This window comes from Xiphophorus couchianus, chromosome 8, assembly GCF_001444195.1.
Source record: "Xiphophorus couchianus chromosome 8, X_couchianus-1.0, whole genome shotgun sequence".
NCBI classification, from domain to species: Eukaryota; Metazoa; Chordata; class Actinopteri; order Cyprinodontiformes; family Poeciliidae; genus Xiphophorus; species Xiphophorus couchianus.
In genome coordinates this window covers 24,065,133-24,086,449 of record NC_040235.1, presented here as the reverse complement: position 1 = coordinate 24,086,449, position 21,317 = coordinate 24,065,133, and the positions used below count along the sequence as shown (strand labels likewise).

At 44.2% G+C, this 21,317-nt stretch overlaps 1 protein-coding gene across 1 annotated transcript; it reads right to left on the bottom strand.

The window, feature by feature from the left end:
• Positions 1–687: 687 nt before the first annotated feature.
• dmgdh (dimethylglycine dehydrogenase) lies at positions 688–20,496 on the bottom strand. Its single transcript, XM_028026309.1, has 16 exons — positions 20,375–20,496; positions 19,946–20,114; positions 16,966–17,064; positions 16,715–16,879; positions 15,625–15,829; positions 10,836–11,084; positions 10,541–10,739; positions 9,328–9,497; positions 9,093–9,246; positions 8,493–8,658; positions 8,266–8,396; positions 2,967–3,184; positions 2,671–2,828; positions 2,257–2,316; positions 2,036–2,170; positions 688–1,361 (listed from the first exon to the last, which is right to left on the bottom strand). Exons 1-16 carry the CDS (start codon positions 20,494–20,496, stop codon positions 1,149–1,151), a joined length of 2,613 nt encoding a protein of 870 aa, XP_027882110.1. The 3' UTR covers positions 688–1,148.
• Positions 20,497–21,317: the final 821 nt, after the last annotated feature.

The following is a 21,317-nucleotide window of genomic DNA, read 5'->3' as shown; positions in this document are numbered from 1 at the left end:
GAGCGTTAAGCTCAAGGTTGATCCGATTTATGAACGCTAATTCCGGCCAGCTGTTCTCTACCGCTCCCTCCTCAAGCGCTCGGAGGTTTACATTGGGACCGTAAATTTCCGAACCAAACACTCCTGTAAATAAATGACTTGTGACCAACTGATACAAAAAAAAGTGGTAATTCATGCTATTACACGAGGCACACTATCCTCTATTAAAATTTTAAGTGACAGACTGGCGACCTGTCCAGGGTGTATTCCGCCGCTCGTCAGGAACGTTAGCTGGACATTAGGGACCAGCACCTCCCGACCCCACTAGGATGGATAAATCATTTTAATATTAAATTATGTTTTCTTCTATAGCTTCCAAATCGTGTGCCCCACTAACTCAAAATCAGTGTGAAATTATTCTACTAGACTGTATAAACGCTTGGATTCATAATGATGTACATCTGACTTTATAATAGATACAATTACTTTCTGAATGTATGTTTCCAGTTTGACTTAAATTGTGACAAACATATTTATTTAATTAAACCATAATGGTACATTTTGGCCTGATAAATCCATTTTTTATGATTTTTAAAAAATATTTTAAGTATCTTCAGTTTCATATGGGTCATGTGCTATGTAATTAATTAGCAGTATAGTTTATAGCTTAAGGCCTACATAACTGAACTGAACGGGATGCTGACGATGTACTATTTACACAATTTTAATTGCCTTAGTCACACAAAAATGATTTACAAAACGATATATCTTTTTACATTTAAGGAAACAACTTTTCTTCTGGTTATTTCTTGGCGGCTCCAGGCTCTGTTCCAGTTATCACACGGGAACATCTGACCTGTAAACACTGATCTTCCTTTCATGGAATCAGAAAAAAGGTAATTACTCCCCCTCACACACAAACACACACACACACACACACACACACACATTGTGGAAGACTTCCCATGGCATCCAAACAATTTGTTTCCTTCATCTTGTCAGGACACAGGAGGTTTTTCTTTTTTTTTGTTTTTATCTAAACTGTCCCCTGATCTGCAAACAATTCAGCATGTGGACCACATTTATTTATTAATTTTTTTCCTCCCTTCATTCTTGTTTTTCATTCACAGCAGGATTTTTTTGAACCGGTCTTTGATGTCAACGGCTGCTTATGCTTTGGCCTTCGCTTTCTTAGCGAGCCGGGTCCGCGTGGGCTCGGTGAGGACGAGGGGCTCCTGGATCACTGTGGCGGGGAACTTCTTCCCCAGCAGCTCCACCTCTATCTGCTGGCCCACAGAGCACAGCTCCAGGGGCAGGTAGCCGAACGCCAGGCTCTGCTGGCTGCTGTAGCTGTAGGCTCCGGACGTGGTGTTGCCCACCACCTGAGGAGCAAGAGGAGTTCAGTTTACTGGACCTCAAATAAGAAAAATTAATGAGTAATAATAAAAATCCCCCCCTCACACACACACACTTTGTGAAATCTAGCAAATTTCTGAAATTAATCCCAAAATTAGATTTTTTTTTTTTGTTTTGTTTTTTTGCCTATCAAATTTACAACTTGTCAAACTCAGAAATTTCCAAGGTGTTTCTTGAAAATTTCGGGATTTTTTTCTCAATTTGTTTACTTTTCAAACTCAAACATTTCCTTGTTTTTTTTTTTTTTTCTATAAAATTTCAGATTTCGCTCTTGGCAGAAATTTACTCCTGTGGTGTATTTTCACCATCACAATGGATACACAGTTTAAATGTTATTCACAGTCTTGTTCATCTCTCTAACATTGTATGGTTTTTTCTAGAATACAGGACAAGTTACTCAAAACGCACTACTTCTGCATTTTGTAATAATCGGCAGAAAAATGTAATAACTTTACTAAACAATGTGGCAGGAAGTATTACAAAATGCATTCAAGGATTTTGCTACATTTTTATGAATTACCATATGATGCAGTTTTCATGTCTTATTGCATTTTGAAGCCCGATTTCATTACACGGCTACATATCGTGGTGTTATTACATAATATTACAACGAGCCGTTTGTGATTTTATCATTTCCGACCTTGCCGTTGAGCCAGATGGTCTCGTTGCCCTCCGGGTCGACGTCGTCCGTCCTCACAGAGAGGTAGGACAGCTTCCTCTTCAGGCCTTTGGCTTTGACCTCCTGAAGCGCGGCTTTGCCGATAAAGTCGGCCGGCTGTTCGCAGACCAAAGATTTACCGCAAGTCATGTGATAGATGCTTAAATACAAACGTCTCTCCTGTTTAAAATGACCGCACTTACCTTGTTCTGTTTAATGAAATGGTCCAGCCCAGCTTCCAGAGGATTCGTGTCACAGTTCATCTGAAAAGACAAAATGTTTTTATTCATAAAAGAGCAAAACATGTGCAGCACTTTGCAAAACTATCTCACGTTTCTGGCATTGAAAGCAACATAGGAAACGCAGCAAAGATGTAGAAAAGACAATTTGTCCAATGAGAGAAGACTTTAACTTTGTGGTCTTAACTAAAAAGATGATCTGGAAATGATCAATATTTCTCAACACAGACAAGCAGTAAATTGAACAACTGCAGGGAATGTGGTATATATAAGTGTGCAGGGATCGCGAAATGGTAACTTTTAAACACAGGTAGAGAAATCGTTCCATGCAGTGTGAGTTTGGTGACGTTCATCTGTATTTTATGTCAGTTTGTGCACCTCCGCTCCCCAGCCCCTGAAGCCCTTCTCCAGTCTGAGTGAGGCCATGGCATAGGTGCCGAAATTGTCGATGCCCTCGTCTTTTCCCGCTGCCATCATGGCCTGGTACGCCGCCGCCAAGTTCTTCTGGTCCATGTACAGCTCCCAGCCCAGTTCACCTACACATGGAGACACCGAACATCTACAAGCAGCTCCGAACCCTGGAACAGTAGAGTGTGGATTCCTCTGACCGTACTTTGTTTTTCTTTTTCTCTTTTTATTTTTTATGAATGAATAAAAGGAAGTGTGTCCTCTACCGGTGTAGGAGATCCTGATGGCCCTGACCGGGACGCCAGCCAGCTGAATGTGCTTGCAGTGGAGAAACTTGAACCCGGCGTCGCTCATGTCCTCGTCTGTCAGCTTCTGGAGAACCTTCCGCGAATTCGGTCCCGCAATTCCCAGCACGCCGATGTCGTCCGTCACGTTCCTGATGTCCACGTCGTATCCGCCCTCTGCAGCTTCTGCTTCCATCCACCTGAGCCCAGTTCACACCAAAAGCAGGAAAACAAACTTTAAAAAAACGAAGAAAAACTGTTTATTTTTTGCGTATTTTAACTTCTTTTTTTTTTTTTGGTCAAAAATATGGATCTTTAAATACAAGGCTGGCACCATGAGCCATGCACCTCCACTGCAAGCACTGGAGGTCGCTGCGTAGCCGCTTATGTTCCCCTGCGTCTTGAAAGTGGACTGGGTAGGAATGTCTTAATGCGCTGCGGCTTCCAACCGGAGCAAAAGGAGGAGTGTAGTACCGACAGCTGCTGGGAGGTTTTAAATTTCAGCAGTTAGAAAAGAAGACTGTGAGAGAAGTTATCCAGCAAGGCTTGAGCTTTAGCTGCTGAGAGCTAAAAACGTTTCTGCGAACACCGAGTAGAGGATGAGACAAGTTTCTGCTTCTAAAATGGTACCTTTCAAAATAAAAAAGATTGAAAAAAAAAAGGTTTCATTGCACTACCCCTGCCCCGCCTGCACCAGTTGCTGGAAAGGCTACAGTATTTTTCACATGCTTACAGCAAAAATGAATTCGACTGTTTAGTAAGAAACAAGGACATGGTTAAAAAGTCCAGGCGTAACCCCCTTCCCCTACCTGTTTCTGTGCCCCACCTGCCACCTGGTAGAAAAAAAGGGATTCTGTTGGGTTTTTTTCCACGCTCACAGCAAAAACAAGTTTGACTGTTCAGATAGTTTCTTTCTTTCACAAAGGTAGAAACTTCATTTAAAAGAACAAAAGAGAAACAGACTGGCAGAAAAGGAGGCTGCATATCCGTCTTAGCTTGCAGATAAAAACTACATTAGCTAAGCTAATTTTGCTAGTTCGGCAAAGCTAAGCAAGATAATTTTGCTTGTTAGCCTAATATTACACAGAGGTGGGCAGAGTACTCAAATCATAATCGAGTAGTAGTTGCAATGTTCTTATATTGTTTATAAGTTAATCAGGGATGAGGCGAGAGCTAGTTCTAAGCTTGTGGCTTGTTTAGTGTTGTCATAGCAACTCCTTAGCAACGGCCTACAAGGATGGCTGGCAACTACAAAGTTCCCGGAAGTGTGGCTAAGTACAATTTCACTGAACTCAGATCCAGAACCGCACAGCATTCTGGGGGATGTAGGCAGAAAAAAGGCTTGGGCCACTCAACCTCTCACAGTCAGCTAAGCTAGGTGGGCGACATCAACTAACTCACTCACTCTACGGTTACCTAGCAACAAGCTGTTGAGCAGTGGCAGCTGGTGGTGATATTTGAAGGGTGGGCTTATATATATATATATATATATATATAAAGAAGCGGTTTCATGTTTTACAGTCATCTGAAGTCATCTCGGTGGTTTCCAGGCAGCCAACAATTGCCTCTAATAAGCTAAAGTACCTCTCTTATGGAAGTTGGTCCACATATATATATATATATATATTCTCTTTTTAATTTGTTTTTTATTTTTTTTATTTCAATGAGAGACCCATCCAATTTGAAAAATAAGCAGAAAACCTGCTATAGACAACCATAAAACAACAACCATGGAAACATACCAAAGACCAATTACATGGAGATTCTGCAGTTGTCCAAATTAATTCCTCTGCATTAATTCCCCAACACTGGACACAGTCACACTGATAAAATGAAACAAGATACAATATGTTTTTAAATGAGACCTACCTTATTTAAAGAGAAACTCACTCCATCGATTTTTCTGGGACGCAAAAAGGCTAAATAATCCACCTCCTTTATGCTAATATTGCTCTCCGTCGCTCTTTCTCAGTCTAAGCCAAACCACGCCCACACACACTCCAGCTCGAGGAAAGTCCATCCCGATTGGATGAATCCAAAACCGAGGGGGCGTGGCTAAACGCCTGTCAATGTGACAGACAGTAACGCTGAATGGGTCTGTCAGAAATTAGCCTTTCAGAAAGACCCCGGGGTTTTCCCCAGGCGGTTTGACACCAGGTGTGTTGAAAATTTTACAAAATGTGATACATTATTTATAAAATGTATTTATTTTTAAGTAGTTATTTTTATGTTGTTTATTTTAACAACTTTATTGTAAATGTCGGGGAGGGCTTAGCCCAGGGGTGGGCAACTCCAGGCCTCGAGGGCCGGACTCCTGCAACTTTTAGATGCATCTCCACTTCAACACACCTGAGTCAAATAATGAGGTCATTAGCAGGACTCTGGAGAACCTGACTGCACTTGGGAGGTGATTCAGCTGCTGGATTCAAGTGTGTTGGACCAGGGAGACTTGCAAGAGTTGCAGGACACCGGCCCTTGAGGACCAGGATTGCCCACCCCTGGCTTAGCCCTTCTAGCCCACTTATACCAGGCGTCCCTGCTGCTGAGTAACTTGTGTAGCTGTCATGAAGTGCGGGTGTGAGGTGGTGAGGCAGAGGCAGCGGACCCAGGTATGATGAAAAAATGATGATTTAATGAGAAAACTTAGTCCAAACAACGAGCAGCAGGCACATGGAAACCCTGACAACACAGAAGCTAACATTGACGAGGACCCGACGAGGAACAAAGAACACAGGTGGAGTTAAATACACGGGAGGGTAATCACGGAGACGAGACACACCTGGGAACAATCAAGGGGAGGACAGGACAACGAAGAGACTTACGGACACAGAAACTCTAAATAAACATAGAAAAACACAGATCCTGACAATACCCCCCCCCTCAAGGGGGGCTACCAGACGCCCACAAAACAAAAACACAAAAAGGGTGGGCGGAGGGGCGCTGGACGGGGGCCAGAGTCCAGAAAAAACAAAAAACAACCCACCATAGTGGGCGGAAACACAGGAAGGGCCAAGAGTCCAAAAACAACAAAAAACTACCCACAGGGTGGGCGGAGGCAAAGGAAACACTAATAGTCCAAAACAACAAAAAACAACCAGCCCAACCAGGGCGGGCGGGAATGCAGGAGGCAGAAACCACGGAGGTGGTCTGGCGGCCGTCCGCGACGTTGGAGGCGAGAACCACGGGGGTGGTCCGGCGGTCGTCCGCGGCGCTGGAGGCGAGAACCACGGAGGTGGTCCGGCGGTCGTCGGCGCTGGAGGCGAGAACCACGGAGGTGGTCCGGCGGTCGTCCGCGGCGCTGGAGGCGAGAACTACGGAGGCGGTCCGGCGGTCGTCCGCGGCGCTGGAGGCGAGAACTACGGAGGCAGTCCGGCGGCCGTCCGCGGCGCAGGAGGCGGGAACCACGGAGGCGGTCCGGCGGCCGTCCGCGGCGCAGGAGGTGGCAATGGGGAGTCCCGGGGGCCGCCCTCAGACGGCGATGACGAGCCCCCCGAGGCAGGGTCTCTGGTGGAGCACAGGGGGTCTCAGTGGGAACGCCGGGGGTCTGAGTCGGAACACTGGGAGTCTTATGAGGAACGCAGGGGGTCTTGGTCGTCGGGGTCTCGGAAGGAACGCAGCGGGTCTCGGGAGTTGGGGTCTCGGGAGTAACGCAGAGGGTCTCGGGAGTCGGGGTCTCGGAAGGAACGTAGAGAGTCTCAGGAGTCGGGGTCTCGGAAGGAACGTAGAGGGTCTCGAGCGTCGGGGTCTCGGAAGGAACGCTCAGAGTCTCAGTAGGTGTGCCGGCTGGAACGCCGGCTGATTCGGCCTCGGGTGCGCCGGCTGGAACGCCGGCTGATTCGGCCTCGGGTGCGCCGGCGCGAAGCCTCGGGGCCGGCTTCGGGGGTGACGGCTCAGGAAAGTGACGAGGGGCCGGCTTCGGGGGTGACGGCTCAGGAAAGTGACGAGGGGCCGGCTGCGGAGGTGGCGGCTCAGGAAAGTGACGAGGGGCCGGATCTGCCGGCGGCTCACGTCTCCGTCTGTGAGCTGGTAGCGGAGGTGGCGGCTCAGGAAAGTGACGAGGGGCCGGATCTGCCGGCGGCTCACGTCGCCGTCTGTGAGCTGGTAGCGGAGGTGGCGGCTCAGGAAAGCGACGAGGGGCCGGATCTGCCGGCGGCTCACGTCGTCGTCTGTGAGCTGGTAGCGGAGGTGGCGGCTCAGGAAAGTGACGAGGGGCCGGATCTGCCGGCGGCTCACGTTGCCGTCTGTGAGCTGGTCGCGGAGGTGGCGGTTCAGGAAAGCGACGAGGGGCCGGATCTGCCGGCGGCTCACGTCGCCGTCTGTGAGCTGGTAGCGGAGGTGGCGGCTCAGGAAAGTGACGAGGGGCCGGATCTGCCGGCGGCTCACGTCGTCGTCTGTGAGCTGGTCGCGGAGGTGGCGGTTCAGGAAAGCGACGAGGGGCCGGATCTGCCGGCGGCTCACGTCGCTGACCTCCCGGACGGCGGAATCGACGGGGGCCGTATCCGGGGGGTGCCAACACCAGTCTCGTTCCCCGGAAAAGTTCCCGCTTCAAGTCGGCGAGAGCCTCCGCCAGCTCCCTGTCCTCCCTGCCGGACCTCCGCCACGGGCCGCTCTGCCTTTTAGGCGGTAACCTCACTCCAGCTGGGTCCATCATAGCAGCCTCACCTTTCGGTCTGGTCGGGTCCTTCTGTCATGAAGTGCGGGTGTGAGGTGGTGAGGCAGAGGCAGCGGACCCAGGTATGATGAAAAAATGATGATTTAATGAGAAAACTTAGTCCAAACAACGAGCAGCAGGCACATGGAAACGCTGACAACACAGAAGCTAACATTGACGGGGACCCGACGAGGAACAAAGAACACAGGTGGAGTTAAATACACGGGAGGGTAATCACGGAGATGAGACACACCTGGGAACAATCAAGGGGAGGACAGGACAACGAAGAGACTTACGGACACAGAAACTCTAAATAAACATAGAAAAACACAGATCCTGACAGTAGCAGGAGTTTCGAGTTTCGCCACCATGCCTCACAACTGCTTAAAATGAATAATTAAAAAAAACAATGGCATGGAGTAAAAGGAGAAAATGAGTACAACAGATGGAGAGAAAATTGCAGATAAAACTGGAAGGATCACGGCAGTATTTTAGATATTTGAAACCAAAAACATAGTAGTTTATGATATGGACTGATATGAAACGTTTACATCAGTTTTTCAGGCACATCGTCCAGCCCTAGTACACAGCAGCAGCTTCTGCTATCCAGATCATCTGGGTGTTTCTCACCTGAGGTCATGGAGCTCAGAGCCCGAGCCTGTGACGAGCAGGAACGCCCCCGGCGTCAGCTGGGTGACGGTGACCTCGGCAAAAACTCTCCCAGCAGGTGTCAGCATGTGGCTGATGTTAGTCTGGCCGACCTGGGACAGACGGTACATTGGAAAACAGCCTATTTGACTGACAGTGGAATCACCCAGCTGGGTGACTTTTTGCAGCAGGCTATGCTCGTGCTTTACCTTCGGCATGGTGTTGGCAAACAGGCGGTCGAGCAACTTGAGCGAGTCCTTCCCTTTCACGACGAACTTCCCGAAAGGCGTGAGGTCGATCACGCCCACCTTCTCCATCACCAGTCTGCACTCTCTCCCAACAGGTCCGAACCAGTTGGTACGTCTGAAACTGGGCCTGAGGGGAGCACAAAAAGTCAGCAGCTGCGTTTCCGTCAATCGTAAAATTGCGCAATTGCATATTTCGAAAATAAATTTTCTACATTTTCGAAATGGAAACACTTCTTTCGCATCGCACGAGTTATGTGATAAGCACCCGAATGTTACTAGTGGCGAAAACAACAAAAAAGGACGACAGAAAGTGGAAGGAGGATGATTTGCAGATGACTGAAAATTGCAAGTCGAAGCAAAATTTGCGAATAAATGAAAGTGTATTAAAACTTGAGATAGCAACATTGCAACTTCCTGGAGAGACTGGACTATATCACGATTTTCCCTGAAGACAACAAACGGTGTTAGCTGTTGAAAATGGTTGAAAAGGCTAAATAACCCAACGATGAGGGTTTTTTATTCAGATCACAGGAAAATCGCAGTTTTAAGGAAACGCCATACTTGTATCCGGTGTCATCTCCAGGTTTGTAGAACCAGTGGGGTTGCTCCCAGCCGGCGTGGAAGCCCATGGAGCATTTGTCCTTCAGCAGCTCATAAACGCCGCTCGTCCTGCACGTCGGCCGACCGGCAAATCGCTCCTCTTTGGGGTAACCGACTGGAAAAACCCAACACTATGACCTTAATAACAGTCCTCCAACAAAGCTAAACAATGCGATGCCTTTTATTTTCTTCTTACCCACGTTGTTGAAGCCATAAGACTCCCTCGCTTTGGCGCACATGAAAGGTACGTCCGTCCATTTGCCGTATCGGTTGGGATCGCATTCAATCAGGTCGTATGGAGGCTCTCCGTTCCTTATCCAGTCGCTCAGGAACTTACCGATGCCGCCGGCGTGGATAACTCCATACCTTCACAAGCAAAGTTCAAAGTTTATTTACTGGAATCAATCAGTTTTTCCACAAGTACAAGAACTGTATTCTTTTATAGCTATTTTGCCACAGTGACATAAAGGTATGCTCTGAGGAATCAAGGAGAGGCTTTCAAACCTATAAACATTGTAACAACTGTAAAGCGTGATAGCGGGAGCATCATGCTGTGGGGCTATTTTGCTACTACTGGTACTAGTGCATCACCCATGGTGGATAGATCAATGAAGAACAACTGACCTCACCTCAAATCAACACATGCCCGGTTAGAACTTGAACTTGATTGGTTGTTCCAATAGGACAAGACGCCCAAACACCAATCAAAACTGGCTTTGGAGGTAAAGAAAGGCCTTCTTAAAACACCCACTTCAAGATTATTTAAAACTTTTAAACAATGCTTCAAAAGCAACACCCTTGTTACCTCTAGAGTGGTAACAAGGGTATATGAACCAGAATCATGCCAAACATGCAATTAGGCTTCCGTGAAGCCTAATAGTATCGGTCTGCCTACACAAAACATGTTCATTCCATTTTTTAAATTTTTTTTAACATAAAATCATTCTTAAATATTTTAGTCTGGTCAGTTCTCTCTGTTTTGATTGAACTGTTTAAGGGCCTGTTGTCACTTTAAATCTAAATAGGCTGCTGCTGGCCACGCCCAACGCAGCCCTAATTTTGCACACGCATGTGAAAATGGCTGCAAAGAGATGCACAATTATAGAAATGTACATCTTTGAAAAGCAGAGTTGGGACCTCCTGCACAACCAACCAGGTGGTTTAGGAAGCAGCTGAGACCCAAATAGAACCACAAAACGTGCAAAATGTGGATTTTTAAGTGACCATAAACCAATGATTAGAAGTTAATATATATGTATTCAAGCCGGTATATAATTGTGTAAATTTAATATAATCGTGACTCGTGTTGTTGCCATACAGCTGCCTCCGATTTCCTTTATCTTCTGCTGATTTAAAAAAAAATTTCTTTTTGCACCTCTCAGCTAAACAAGCCCCTCTTCAAAACGCACCCAAAACCAATGGCAGTCCAGTAGTTGCGGACGCCCTGATGTGGTCCAACCATGGGCAGCAGGTCCGGGGTGTATGTGATCGGTCCAGACACGACATTTATGATGTCGGCTTTCTTCAGCACGGGAACCATCTCCATGGCCATCTCTATGTGCTCCATTATTCTGTCCAGGTCCGACTCAAACAGCTCCTTCCCAAAACCTGCAGCAATAATAAGAAGACAAAGTTAAATACAAACCTGCCGACAAAAATAAGTTGTTGACAAATTAGGATGTGGATGATCCGTGGGAGGCGGACCTGGCGGGACTCCATCTCTAACCCAGGAGTCCTGAAGAACCATTTTCTCCATCTTCTCATACGGACCAAACAGCAGTCCGTCTCTCTCCTGGCGTAGATAGTAGGAGCCCTCCAGGTCCCTGATGACGGCCAGCTCCTTCTTCAGAGCCTTCACCTCTGGTACCGTTGCCGTCACCACGTACTGGTGATGCACAGGGATGGTGGGGTGTTGGAAACCAATCATCTGGCCCACTTCACGCGCCCAAAATCCTTTTAGAACATAAACAGTGTGACAGGAAGTATACACTTATGTATTTGAAGCTGTTAAAGTGTTCCAAATCCGCAAGCCATAATCATTATAATGTCTGCAATGCTCTATATGAGTTTCACATTTTTTGTTAAATTATTGAAATGAATCAACTTTTTTATGACATTCTGATTTATTGTCATCCCCGTTCTCAGTGTTTTCCTCTCCACTCATTGGCAATGTTTTCGTCCAACTCTCAGCAAGAAATACAACTTTTGAAGATATGGTAAACTTCAGTTTAGTTCATAAAACACAATTAAAACCTGAAATAAAGCTTTGTATGTGTCTGAAAAAATTCTGACAATAAAGATAGAGGATAGACGACGCAGAAATGAGAAAATCTGCACATATAATAAATTTATTTATTGATGAATAAGTTTGTGTCATAAAACTGCTACCCCTCGCCTTATGTAATGTACAATACATTGCACCAACCATTTACAAGAAGGAAAAAATAAAGCAAACAGGAGCTTTTACTGATTATATGTGAAGTGCAGTATGACTTGGATTAAAAATGTACTTCTACAAAACAAATAAGCTGGGTTTTGTAGTTTGCTAGTACCGTGAATGGAGTCCAGGTCAAGTTCCCAGACCAGAAGAGTGCAGCTGAAGCCAGTTGAAGCACTGCTAATATGTGTTCAATCACAAAAAAGTAATCATACTTGCATTTTTTTAAAGCAAATTCTTTGCAAGACGCCCTCAACATGCGCTGTTATTTCCGACCAGCTCAACTGGACAGAAGGCTGTTTACCAAAAACTTGCACACAGGGCTAATTCATTGCATAACGAGCATCAACACATTAACCTAAAATAACCCTCAGAACAAGCCTGGCTGTGCTCAGTGTTAATCTGTCTCTCTATGTATGAGTTTAGACTTTTAGTAGTCAAATCAGTGTGCTTAAAATGTCGCAGGAAACTGGGCTTTGCCGCTAATACTAGGCATTGCTGAAAGTACAGAAGATGCTCAGTTGAACAAGTTATCCGCAGCTGAAACTCCTTAACATAATTTGCGGTGAGTTTCAAGGTTCGTTTGTCTAACACGGCCTAGATGTTTTCGGACGTTTGTAGGCACCAGGACTGGCTGGAAAACTCCAAACAGTAGCGGCGTTTCCATTACACATGTGCGCAAACCTTTGTCGATATTCTGCTAAGGTTGAAGAGACACAATTTTGCAATCGCGATGTTTCCATTAAATAGGAAGTGAAAAATAAAATCACACGTGAATAAAAGATATTAAAATTTATGGCAGCGACGGATGTAAACAGTTACATATAAGATCTATTCATAATGCAGCCATGGCCATACCAAGGCACCAGCTGGGATTTAAAAATGGCCGCTGCGAAGAATTAAACTTCTCATGCTCCTCCTGCGGTTTTAACAAATTGAGCTGGAAGGCGTTACCCTCCGGCGCCCAAAAGAAAAGCGGCGTTCAGGAGGAGCGTGGCAGACGTAACATCCGTCCACTTCGGGGAAGCAAAACCACGCAAAACAATCCTGGTAAAAGCGCACTTCTGGACCGCGCACAGGGTAAAAAGCTTGCAGAGTTCAATTGATCGGTTTGGATCAGACAGATCCAACTGATCGATGAACCAGCACAAATTTCTCTGCAGATGCGACCAGGAGGAATTTGTGAGGCTGTGCGTTCAGACCGCAGCAGGTGAAGATCTTGTAATTTAAGTGGAGTCGTTTAATTTCATTTATTATAAGTTATTGGGGGCCACATTCAGTGGTTTTTGTCACTATAGAGAAAAAGTTACATGCATTTATCTGCTTTATGTGTGATGGGCTCTGGATTCAACTAGGTGAATATGAACTAAACCGCAATAAAAAAATAGGCTGAAAAACCTATGTTAATATGATTATAATTTGACGGATAAAAATAATACATGACTGATTTTTCTTATCCTCTATCCTCTGGTCGCCATGACGAAATTCTGACTACCGATTCCGTCACCTGGAATGCCGTCCCCTCGGATGTGACGTCGAACCCGGCTTCGAGTTCCGACTTCGGAGGGAAACGAAACGCACCGTATGTCTTGAGGTCAATAACTACATTATTCTTACAGTACCAGGCAATTAAAAAAATAAAAAATAGTTCGCAAGATAAATATACACAAAACTGACGGTGAGTACAGAAACGGTACAGAACTTTCCGTGTTGACGGCTCCCCTCTCGTAAAAGAGGACAGGTTTAATTCAGGAAAAAACTGATACAATAATAAAAATTATGCGTAACATTACCATGACAACTGCTGTAAACCCATCTCTGCCAGCATGTTTGTAGGTTTCTATTTAGGGTGTGCACTAGGGAAGAGGACCCGGTATGCATATCTAAGGGGCCTATGAAGGGAATCTGGAGAAAGAGGTGAGGGACATGAAATTTCTTACACGTTATGCAAGAAAAAAAAACAGCTTCCTGTGCTTCTCATCTCAACTCTACCCACAATGCATTTTAAAAAGAGCCAAAGCCTATTCTGTTTCTGGAGATGTTTTCAGCCTTTGTAGATGTTTGAAAAAGAAAAAAAAAAAAAAAAGCTGGCTGATTTTCCACAAGGTTTTCTGCTGCCTAGGAAGCAGCGGCATCTGTTTTCAATCTATGGAAATCCACGGTGAGTGGAAGAACAATGAGAATCAAAGTCAGAGCGAGTTCGGCGTTGTATTTCCTAAAACCAGCACTGCACCACACACACAAAAAGGCAGCATGCAAACAATGTTAGACCAAAAATATGAATTAAAGCAGTTGAGATTAATTTAAAAAGAAAATAATGTCACGCATGTAAAAATCCAGTTGCAAAAGGCTAAAAAAAATAAATAAATAATGTCAGGAGGTGTGCATGTTCTGCTCCTTCACGATTGGCTGCAATGGGATCTGCTGGGGGGTTTTGGTATTGGCTGCGAAGCCGTGCTAAACTTCAACAGATCCTCACAATATGGGTTCTGTTGTTGCTGCGTTATAATTTGCCATGTGCTGCTGATTTCCCATATTTAACCATACTGCCTCTAGAACAAAAGGATGACTAATCAAAAAGCTACACGACCGAAATGCAGCTCAGTTACACAACACCTTCCTCGGGGAAGAAAAGTGCCGAAGGGGGATAACGGACTGAAGCTAAATTCCTGAATCAGAGCTGAAAAAACACTCAGCGGTAGGAGGGACGAAGTGAGACGCTGTAAACAAGATCTCCCCAGAACTGGTCTGGCCCAGTTTAAACTCAAAGTTGTCTTGCACAAACTCCGCAGGCTGTGGTCTGAGTGGTCAAAGTTCTCCTGCTGTGGAGAGTTTTCAGATAAGATGCTCTGCTGTGTTAGCGCTGCTGTAGGAACGCTCCATCTGTTTCTCAAATGAATTTTGTTGCCATTTTGTTAAAACAACTTGGCAGAGGAACGATTTGTTTTCTTAGTTTTAGGCCAGTTAATAGATACCAGAATACCTGACTCATCTAAGAAATGATTTCTTTTTAACAACTTTCTTAAGCGTGGGAAAGCCCAGGTGACGATGTCATGTCCTTGCAAGGTTCTGATTGGTTGGGTCACAATATTTGAGCTAACCAAAAGTGCCACTTTTATCTCTTCATACGATCCCACACCTGGATAAACATCACGGTCCTACGTCCCAGTCAACCAGGGCTCGCATTGACGGAATATTTTCCATATTTGACCGTTTTGGGGGTTTTTTAGACAAAAAAAGAAAAAAAAACCCAGAAAAATGTGAAAGCCGCCTGTCATTTTGACAGATTGCAATTCACGCCACCGACTACTTTGGCGCAGATGCGCAGACATTTTCAACTTTCCACACAGAGTACCTGTGAGGCTGTGTGTTCAGACCACAGCAGGTGAAGTGTTCATAATTCAAGTGGAGTCGTTTAACTTCATTGTTCTTATGTAGTTCTAGGGGCCAAAGTTGATGGTTTCACTGCAAAGAAAAAGTTGCATGTGTTCATCTGCTTGCTCTGCGATGGCATCTGGATTCTCTGTTCAACTCGTTGAATATCGATCAAAACGAAACCGAATGTCGGTATTTAAAAACTGACTGGTGAAAATAGAATGTGACGGAATTTTTGTCGTTTGGACGCCGTCAGTCAAAATGACAGAAACGTAAAAGTCTAGCGCGACCTCCGGCGTCAGCTGATGCATAAAGGCATGCCGGACGAAGATGGTGAAAGAGTGTCATTATCAGCAGTGAAACATAATGCGGGCTGAAGAAGAGGTCATTTCTCTAAAGTAAAATTAAAGCTAGATTGCAGTCTACAAATGCATTTCAACTTCACACTTCTGAACAACATCGTGTTGGTGTTCCAAATAAAATCCCAACAATACATATCGATATTCATAAGTTAAGGTAAAATTGCCAGTGTCATATTTCCCTGTTGAGTCAAATATATTCTGCTCTTAATATGAAACAGCTTTCAACTGTTCATGCTGTTATTTTATTTTATTTTTTTTGTCTTCTTTAGCACAACAGCTATTTCCAAAAACCTCATTATCGACATCAGCACGCACAAACCTGCTGTGTTCACGATGCGATTTGCACGAATGGTCCCGTGAGGAGTCTGGACGTCCCACTTCCCGTCTGCTGTCGGGCTGAGCCCGGCGACTGGAGCCGGATTGTAGATCTGGGCGCCGTACATGCGAGCTCCCGCAGCCAGAGACATGGTCAGAGAGTACGGGTCGATGTGGCCGTCTCCGGGGGTATAAAGACCTGCCAGCACCTAAAAGAATAAAGTCACCTTAAATGCAAAACTATAGTAGGAAATGATTTAAATCCCAAGGAAACAGGGAATTGTGGAATATTAAATACCAGTTCCTGGACATTCAGATCAACTGAAAAAGAACCAACTCAAAATATGCCGCAGTTACGTTTGTCTTAAAAGGCTGCCAATAAGTCGGCCATCAGGAATTGTATTAAGAACAAATATTTCCTATTCAAATTTAAAAAAGGGTTTTCCCAACATTTTGATTTTAAGATGATGATCCTTTAATAAAGAATTACTTTATCTTAAGGCGTTTGACACAAATGTACCAGGGTTGGCCGATAACTGTGGCTGTACGTTTAGCACCTTTGATTCAGCCTTTTTCTTTTTTTCAAAGATGTCTATAAATTGGTGTTTGTTCCAATTAAAACAGATTTATCAAACCAAAATGCACCAAAGATGCTTCAAGAAATACTTTTGCACCAACATCAGTTTGAATGTTGGCAATTCATTTTCAGAAATTTACAAAAATATCTCAAAATCATTCATATTTTGTCATTATTAACCATTTTGTGTAGTTATTTAAGAGTAAGCTATACTTAAATTAGAAAAAGAAGTCTGTAAGTAAAAATTAGATGTAGAAAAAGAGAGGGGTGTGGATACTTTCTCATGACATTGTAAATTTTATGAAAATTGCAACATTCAAATTCCATTGATTTGTGTTACAGGAGTTGAGTTTTTCCATTGTATCTGTGTTATCCCAGGAGTAACTTGGAAAGCGAGTGTAAAGACAACGGTCAACATGACAATCCAAAGAAAAGAACGGACACAGACCGAAAGAAAATCTCCAAAGTTGATTTCATCACATAAGCGCCGTGTGATCTGGCGCTGACTGATACAAACCTTGTCGATGTTGAGCAGGGGGAAGAGTTCTTGGACTTTTTCCGGTCCGATGAGGTACTGCGGCGTCACGTGCCAGTGCGTCCGAGTCATCTGGTACTTCATCTCGTCCACGCGGGCCGCTGTGGCGGCGATGCGGACGCTGCCTGGCTGGTGGAAGCCCACGGCCTGCAGCGAGAGACGGTACAGAATACGCGACGTGAGCGCGACGTTTCAAAACATGGAACGATTACAACGACGCCGAGGCGCGTCACCTGTCCCGTTTCCGCCTCCAGGGTCTCGTAGAGTTTGATACTGTCAAAGTGGACTTTCTTCAGGTTGATGCCTGGATGGTAATAAGTCGTCAGACCTGCCTGAAATGCAAACACAAAGGCTAATCCTTCCTATCCGTTTTAAACTTGGAACATCACATACCTTAGAAGTCAACTGTACTAATGCAAAAGCCACAAAGCATGCATTTATCAGGAAAAATCTCCATTAATCCACGATGTTACAAATATATCGAGCCACAGTCAACATCACTCCTCTAGGACTCACACAGTCTCTTGCAGTGGCTTTGCTTCAGAATCCTTCCACTTAACTTTCCCCTAAAATGCTTGGATACAGCAGAACAGCCATCTGTGTTGGCAATGACATGGTTCTCCCTCCTATTGGAGACTGTCAATGACTGTCTGCTGGGCTGATGTCAAGTCAGCAGCTTTTCAAATGATTGCATAAGTTATGACATAACATTTATGTATGAAAGATCATTTCTAATGGTCTAACATTGATGCAGCTCAATTTCAATGAGAGCCAGAAATGTATCACTTTATGTGCCATACGTCTCTATGACATAGACTTTTCACTTTTTGAAACAAATTCCAGAAATGAATGTACTTTTTTGTGATATTTGAATTTTTTGGCACACACAAGAGCCTATGGAAGTCAAAACGTAATGAAAGCTTGTAAATGAATACGGGTGCAGTGGCAGCTCCAAAGTGGGTCAGGAACTCCAATGCCTTGAAAACCTATAGCACAGCAGCTGTTTGGTGTGAAAGTTATAACTGTAGATTCACGTTAAGAGCAGCTGCCGAACAGACGCTCGCTTCAGCAGGCTGTCGAGGAAGAACAACCGACAGCTCCAGCTCTGCAGCAGCATTAAATAAAAGAAATCATAAACTCTGCGTGAATCACTACATTTCTAAGGCTAAGTTCACACAGCAGGCGCATGCGACCTAAACCCCAATTCTTTGCCCATGTAAGATTTTTTCATGGCAGTCTGAACTGTCCAATTCAGATTTTTTCACCTCTCAAAAAAAGCAGATTTCTGCCACTTCCATACTTCCGTATCGGATGCGTATCCAATAGTTTTCAATGCGTTGATGTGAGACGCGTGTAGGCCTGTCGCAATAATCAATAAATCAATAAATCAATAAATCAATTAATAGCATGAGAAATTAAAACAAACTCAATAATTTCCATTTGTATGATTTATTGTTTCTCTCTTTGATCATCCAAAAACTGGATGATCAAAAGCTTTTGTCTCAACTAGCACTTTTTTTTTTTTTGAAGGACAGTTGGGTTTTTTTGCAGTGACATCATCATTTATTTTATTTGCTATTTCTGTTGTTTTGTTTATTTATTTTGGATATTTAAAACAGCTTTCAGTTCCATTATTAAATGTTCATTTGTAACTTAAACGTTTATTCATAATTGAGAATGTGTTCTTGCATTATTACTATACTATTACTGTTAAATTACTTGAAAATTGTCTCTAAACAACAATGTTATTGTTTATCGTGATACCTTCTGGGACAATTTATCGTCCAGCAGCATTTGTTATCGTGACAGGCCGAGATGCTTCATAATTCTGGACCAGAAGAAGCCAGACGCAGAAAATCTGGACGTAAACAATGGCTGAATGAAGCAGTGCTAACACTTAGCTTCCTCTTTCATCATCTTCTTTCGTCTTATGACAATACTGTCAGCTCCCATTGCTGAATAAACTTTAAAATCAATTCAAAGAGGGCTAGCGTCCATTATTACCTCCTTAAACAAAGCGCTGCCGTATGATGTCTACGTTCATCTTCTGCGCTTTTTGTCGCTTTGGGGTTGTAAACCATTCAGTCTGATTGCGACTGCTTTTAATTAGCGGTATGTATGACCATATACACACAAAAAAGAGTCAACTTTCAGCAAGAAATTGGGTTTGTTAGCCTATGCAAACATAGGCTTACAAACCCAAACCTCTAACGATCGGGTCTGTATTTCAAAACTATTACCCGAAAACAAAGGATTCTCATTTATCAAAGTTTTTGCATTCATCTTAAATTTGGAGTAACTGGAACGGCAATTATTGGCCGACTTTGACTCAAAAGCAAATCTACCAGAACAAATAAGAAAGAAAAAGAAAAAAGAATCAACCCAAAACAATTAGAAAGTGTACAGGCCTGTCTTACACTCATGCAATCTTGCAAGACCTTTATGTTTTGTATCTGCAATGATCTGTTTTTGATACAAATCCAACTATTTTGTTGATTTCAGTGAAATTGCCATTTCTTAGTTTATTGCCGAGTAGATAAAATAAAAAAATAAAAAAGGCTCAAAACCTTTATTTCAAAACTTTATATAAAATATATATATATTTATATATATAACAGGGCTGCACAGTGGCGCAGTTGGTAGCACTGTTGCCTTGCAGCAAGAAGGTCCTGGGTTCGATTCCCGGCCGGGGTCTTTCTGCATGGAGTTTGCGTGTTCTCCCTGTGCATGCGTGGGTTCTCTCCGGGTACTCCGGCTTCCTCCCACAGTCCAAAAACATGACTGTCAGGTCAATTGGTTTCTCTAAATTCTCCCTAGGTGTGAGTGTGTGTGTGAATGGTTGTTTGTCCTGTATGTCTCTGTGTTGCCCTGCGACAGACTGGCGACCTGTCCAGGGTGTACCCCGCCTCTCGCCCGGAACGTAGCTGGAGATAGGCACCAGCAACCCTCCCGACCCCATTAGGGACAAGGGTGAACAGAAAATGGATGGATGGATGGATATATATAACATTTTTGTGGTTGATGGTAGTTAAGAAGGGCCCGGAATCAAATCTTGTTCAGGGCCCCATTAAACCTCGGACCAGCCCTGCTGTGACGGCATACAGCTCCTAGGATGATGCTTCTCACCACAAACCAACCCAGCTGTCATCTTCCTGAATTTGCCAGCAGCCTGCTTCCTCTCAGTAAATCATTTGGGACTAAGAGTGGACGTACAGCGTGCCAGGTGGAGCCCGCCGTCAGCTCAGACTTCTCCAGCAGCACCACATCCTTCACGCCGCTTCTGGCCAGGTGATAGGCCAGACTGGCCCCCACACATCCTCCGCCAATGATGACGGTGTCTGCGGTGTCCTTCCAGCGCTTCCCCAAAGCCGAAGCGGCATCACTGCAAAAGTTGCAGGGCATAGATTGCAGGTGAACAGATGCAGCAGCAGCAGCAGCACGTACATTATTGCTCAGGTGTTGCATGCTTCAGCTGGAGAAGTGACTTTAAGTTTAGTTTTAACTGTTTGGCTGACATTTGTTGCGTGAGATTTAGCTCTGAGTGTTTATATGCAAGCTACACTTTCATTACATAAGCAAAGTAATTCCGGTTTGATTTAAAGTGTTTGGTCCAAGCAGTCCAGGGAGGCGGACTCGTCTCACCCTTCTTCTGCGTGTTTGCTTGCGGTGCAGCAGATGGTCCTCGCGGGGAGCCGTGGAATCCCTCCACGCGCACTGAAATCTCTGCGCAGTTGAACGCTAATGAGGTTTAATATCCGAGACATATCTGCGCTAACAGACTGACAGAAAAACTGACCGAGCAGACAGCACGGTCAACCCCCCCCTCTCTGTTTGGACCCCGGTGCTGGCCGGAGTAAGTTACAAATATCCCACTTTTACACTGACGGACGGGGCGCCTTTTGGATCAGCCCACAGGTCCGAAGGCAAGACAGCAGGGAGGTTTAGCCGGAGTTAACTGTTTGTGCGCCGAAGATCCGGATATCGGTCACAAAAGTATCGTCACCTCTTCTTCTTCTTTTTTTTTTTTTTTTTTTTTTGTTGCCTAAAGGGATTTTTTTTTTTTTCTTTCTCCAAATCATCTTCTGGTAATAAAAAATGTGGTGTTTTATTTATTTATTTGATTTTTTGCCAAAAGAAAAGGAAATAAATAAAAAAATGTATTTTTAAAAAAACAATCCAGCCCATTAATTAATGATTTTTTTTAATTGAATTTCATTTTAAAAGTGAAAAAGTAGAACAAGTGTCTGAAGGAGTTTCAACTTTTTACATTTTGAATAGAAAAACCTGTTGTGATATGTTTTTTGTAGCATTTTTTGAATGACAAAAGTTGTTTTTGAAGGAGACTTTTGTGCACAGAGACTTCGTAATACATTTTATTTGATTCTATTTTGTTTACTTATTGTGGATGCTCATAATATCTTCCAGAACCTGAAACTAAACCTTAGAAATCCTATCTGAAAATGATTTATGCAACACTTTGGCTAACTTCTCCTATATGTTTTCCCGTGTTATAACGAGAAAACTGAACAAAAACAATCAACGATAGCCCAAAAGAAGCAAAGTAATATCAGAACAGGTCAAAAGT

Bases quoted from the DNA above. Each gene is read 5' to 3' on its own strand.
- dmgdh (XM_028026309.1), bottom strand. From the start codon at position 20,496: ATGTCTCGGATATTAAACCTCATTAGCGTTCAACTGCGCAGAGATTTC. The intron at 17,065-19,945 runs GTACGTCCACTC...TTTGCATTTCAG, and splicing joins CGGGCTCCACCTGGCACGCT to GCAGGTCTGACGACTTATTA. The intron at 2,829-2,966 runs GTAGAGGACACA...CTCCATGTGTAG, and splicing joins CATCAGGATCTCCTACACCG to GTGAACTGGGCTGGGAGCTG.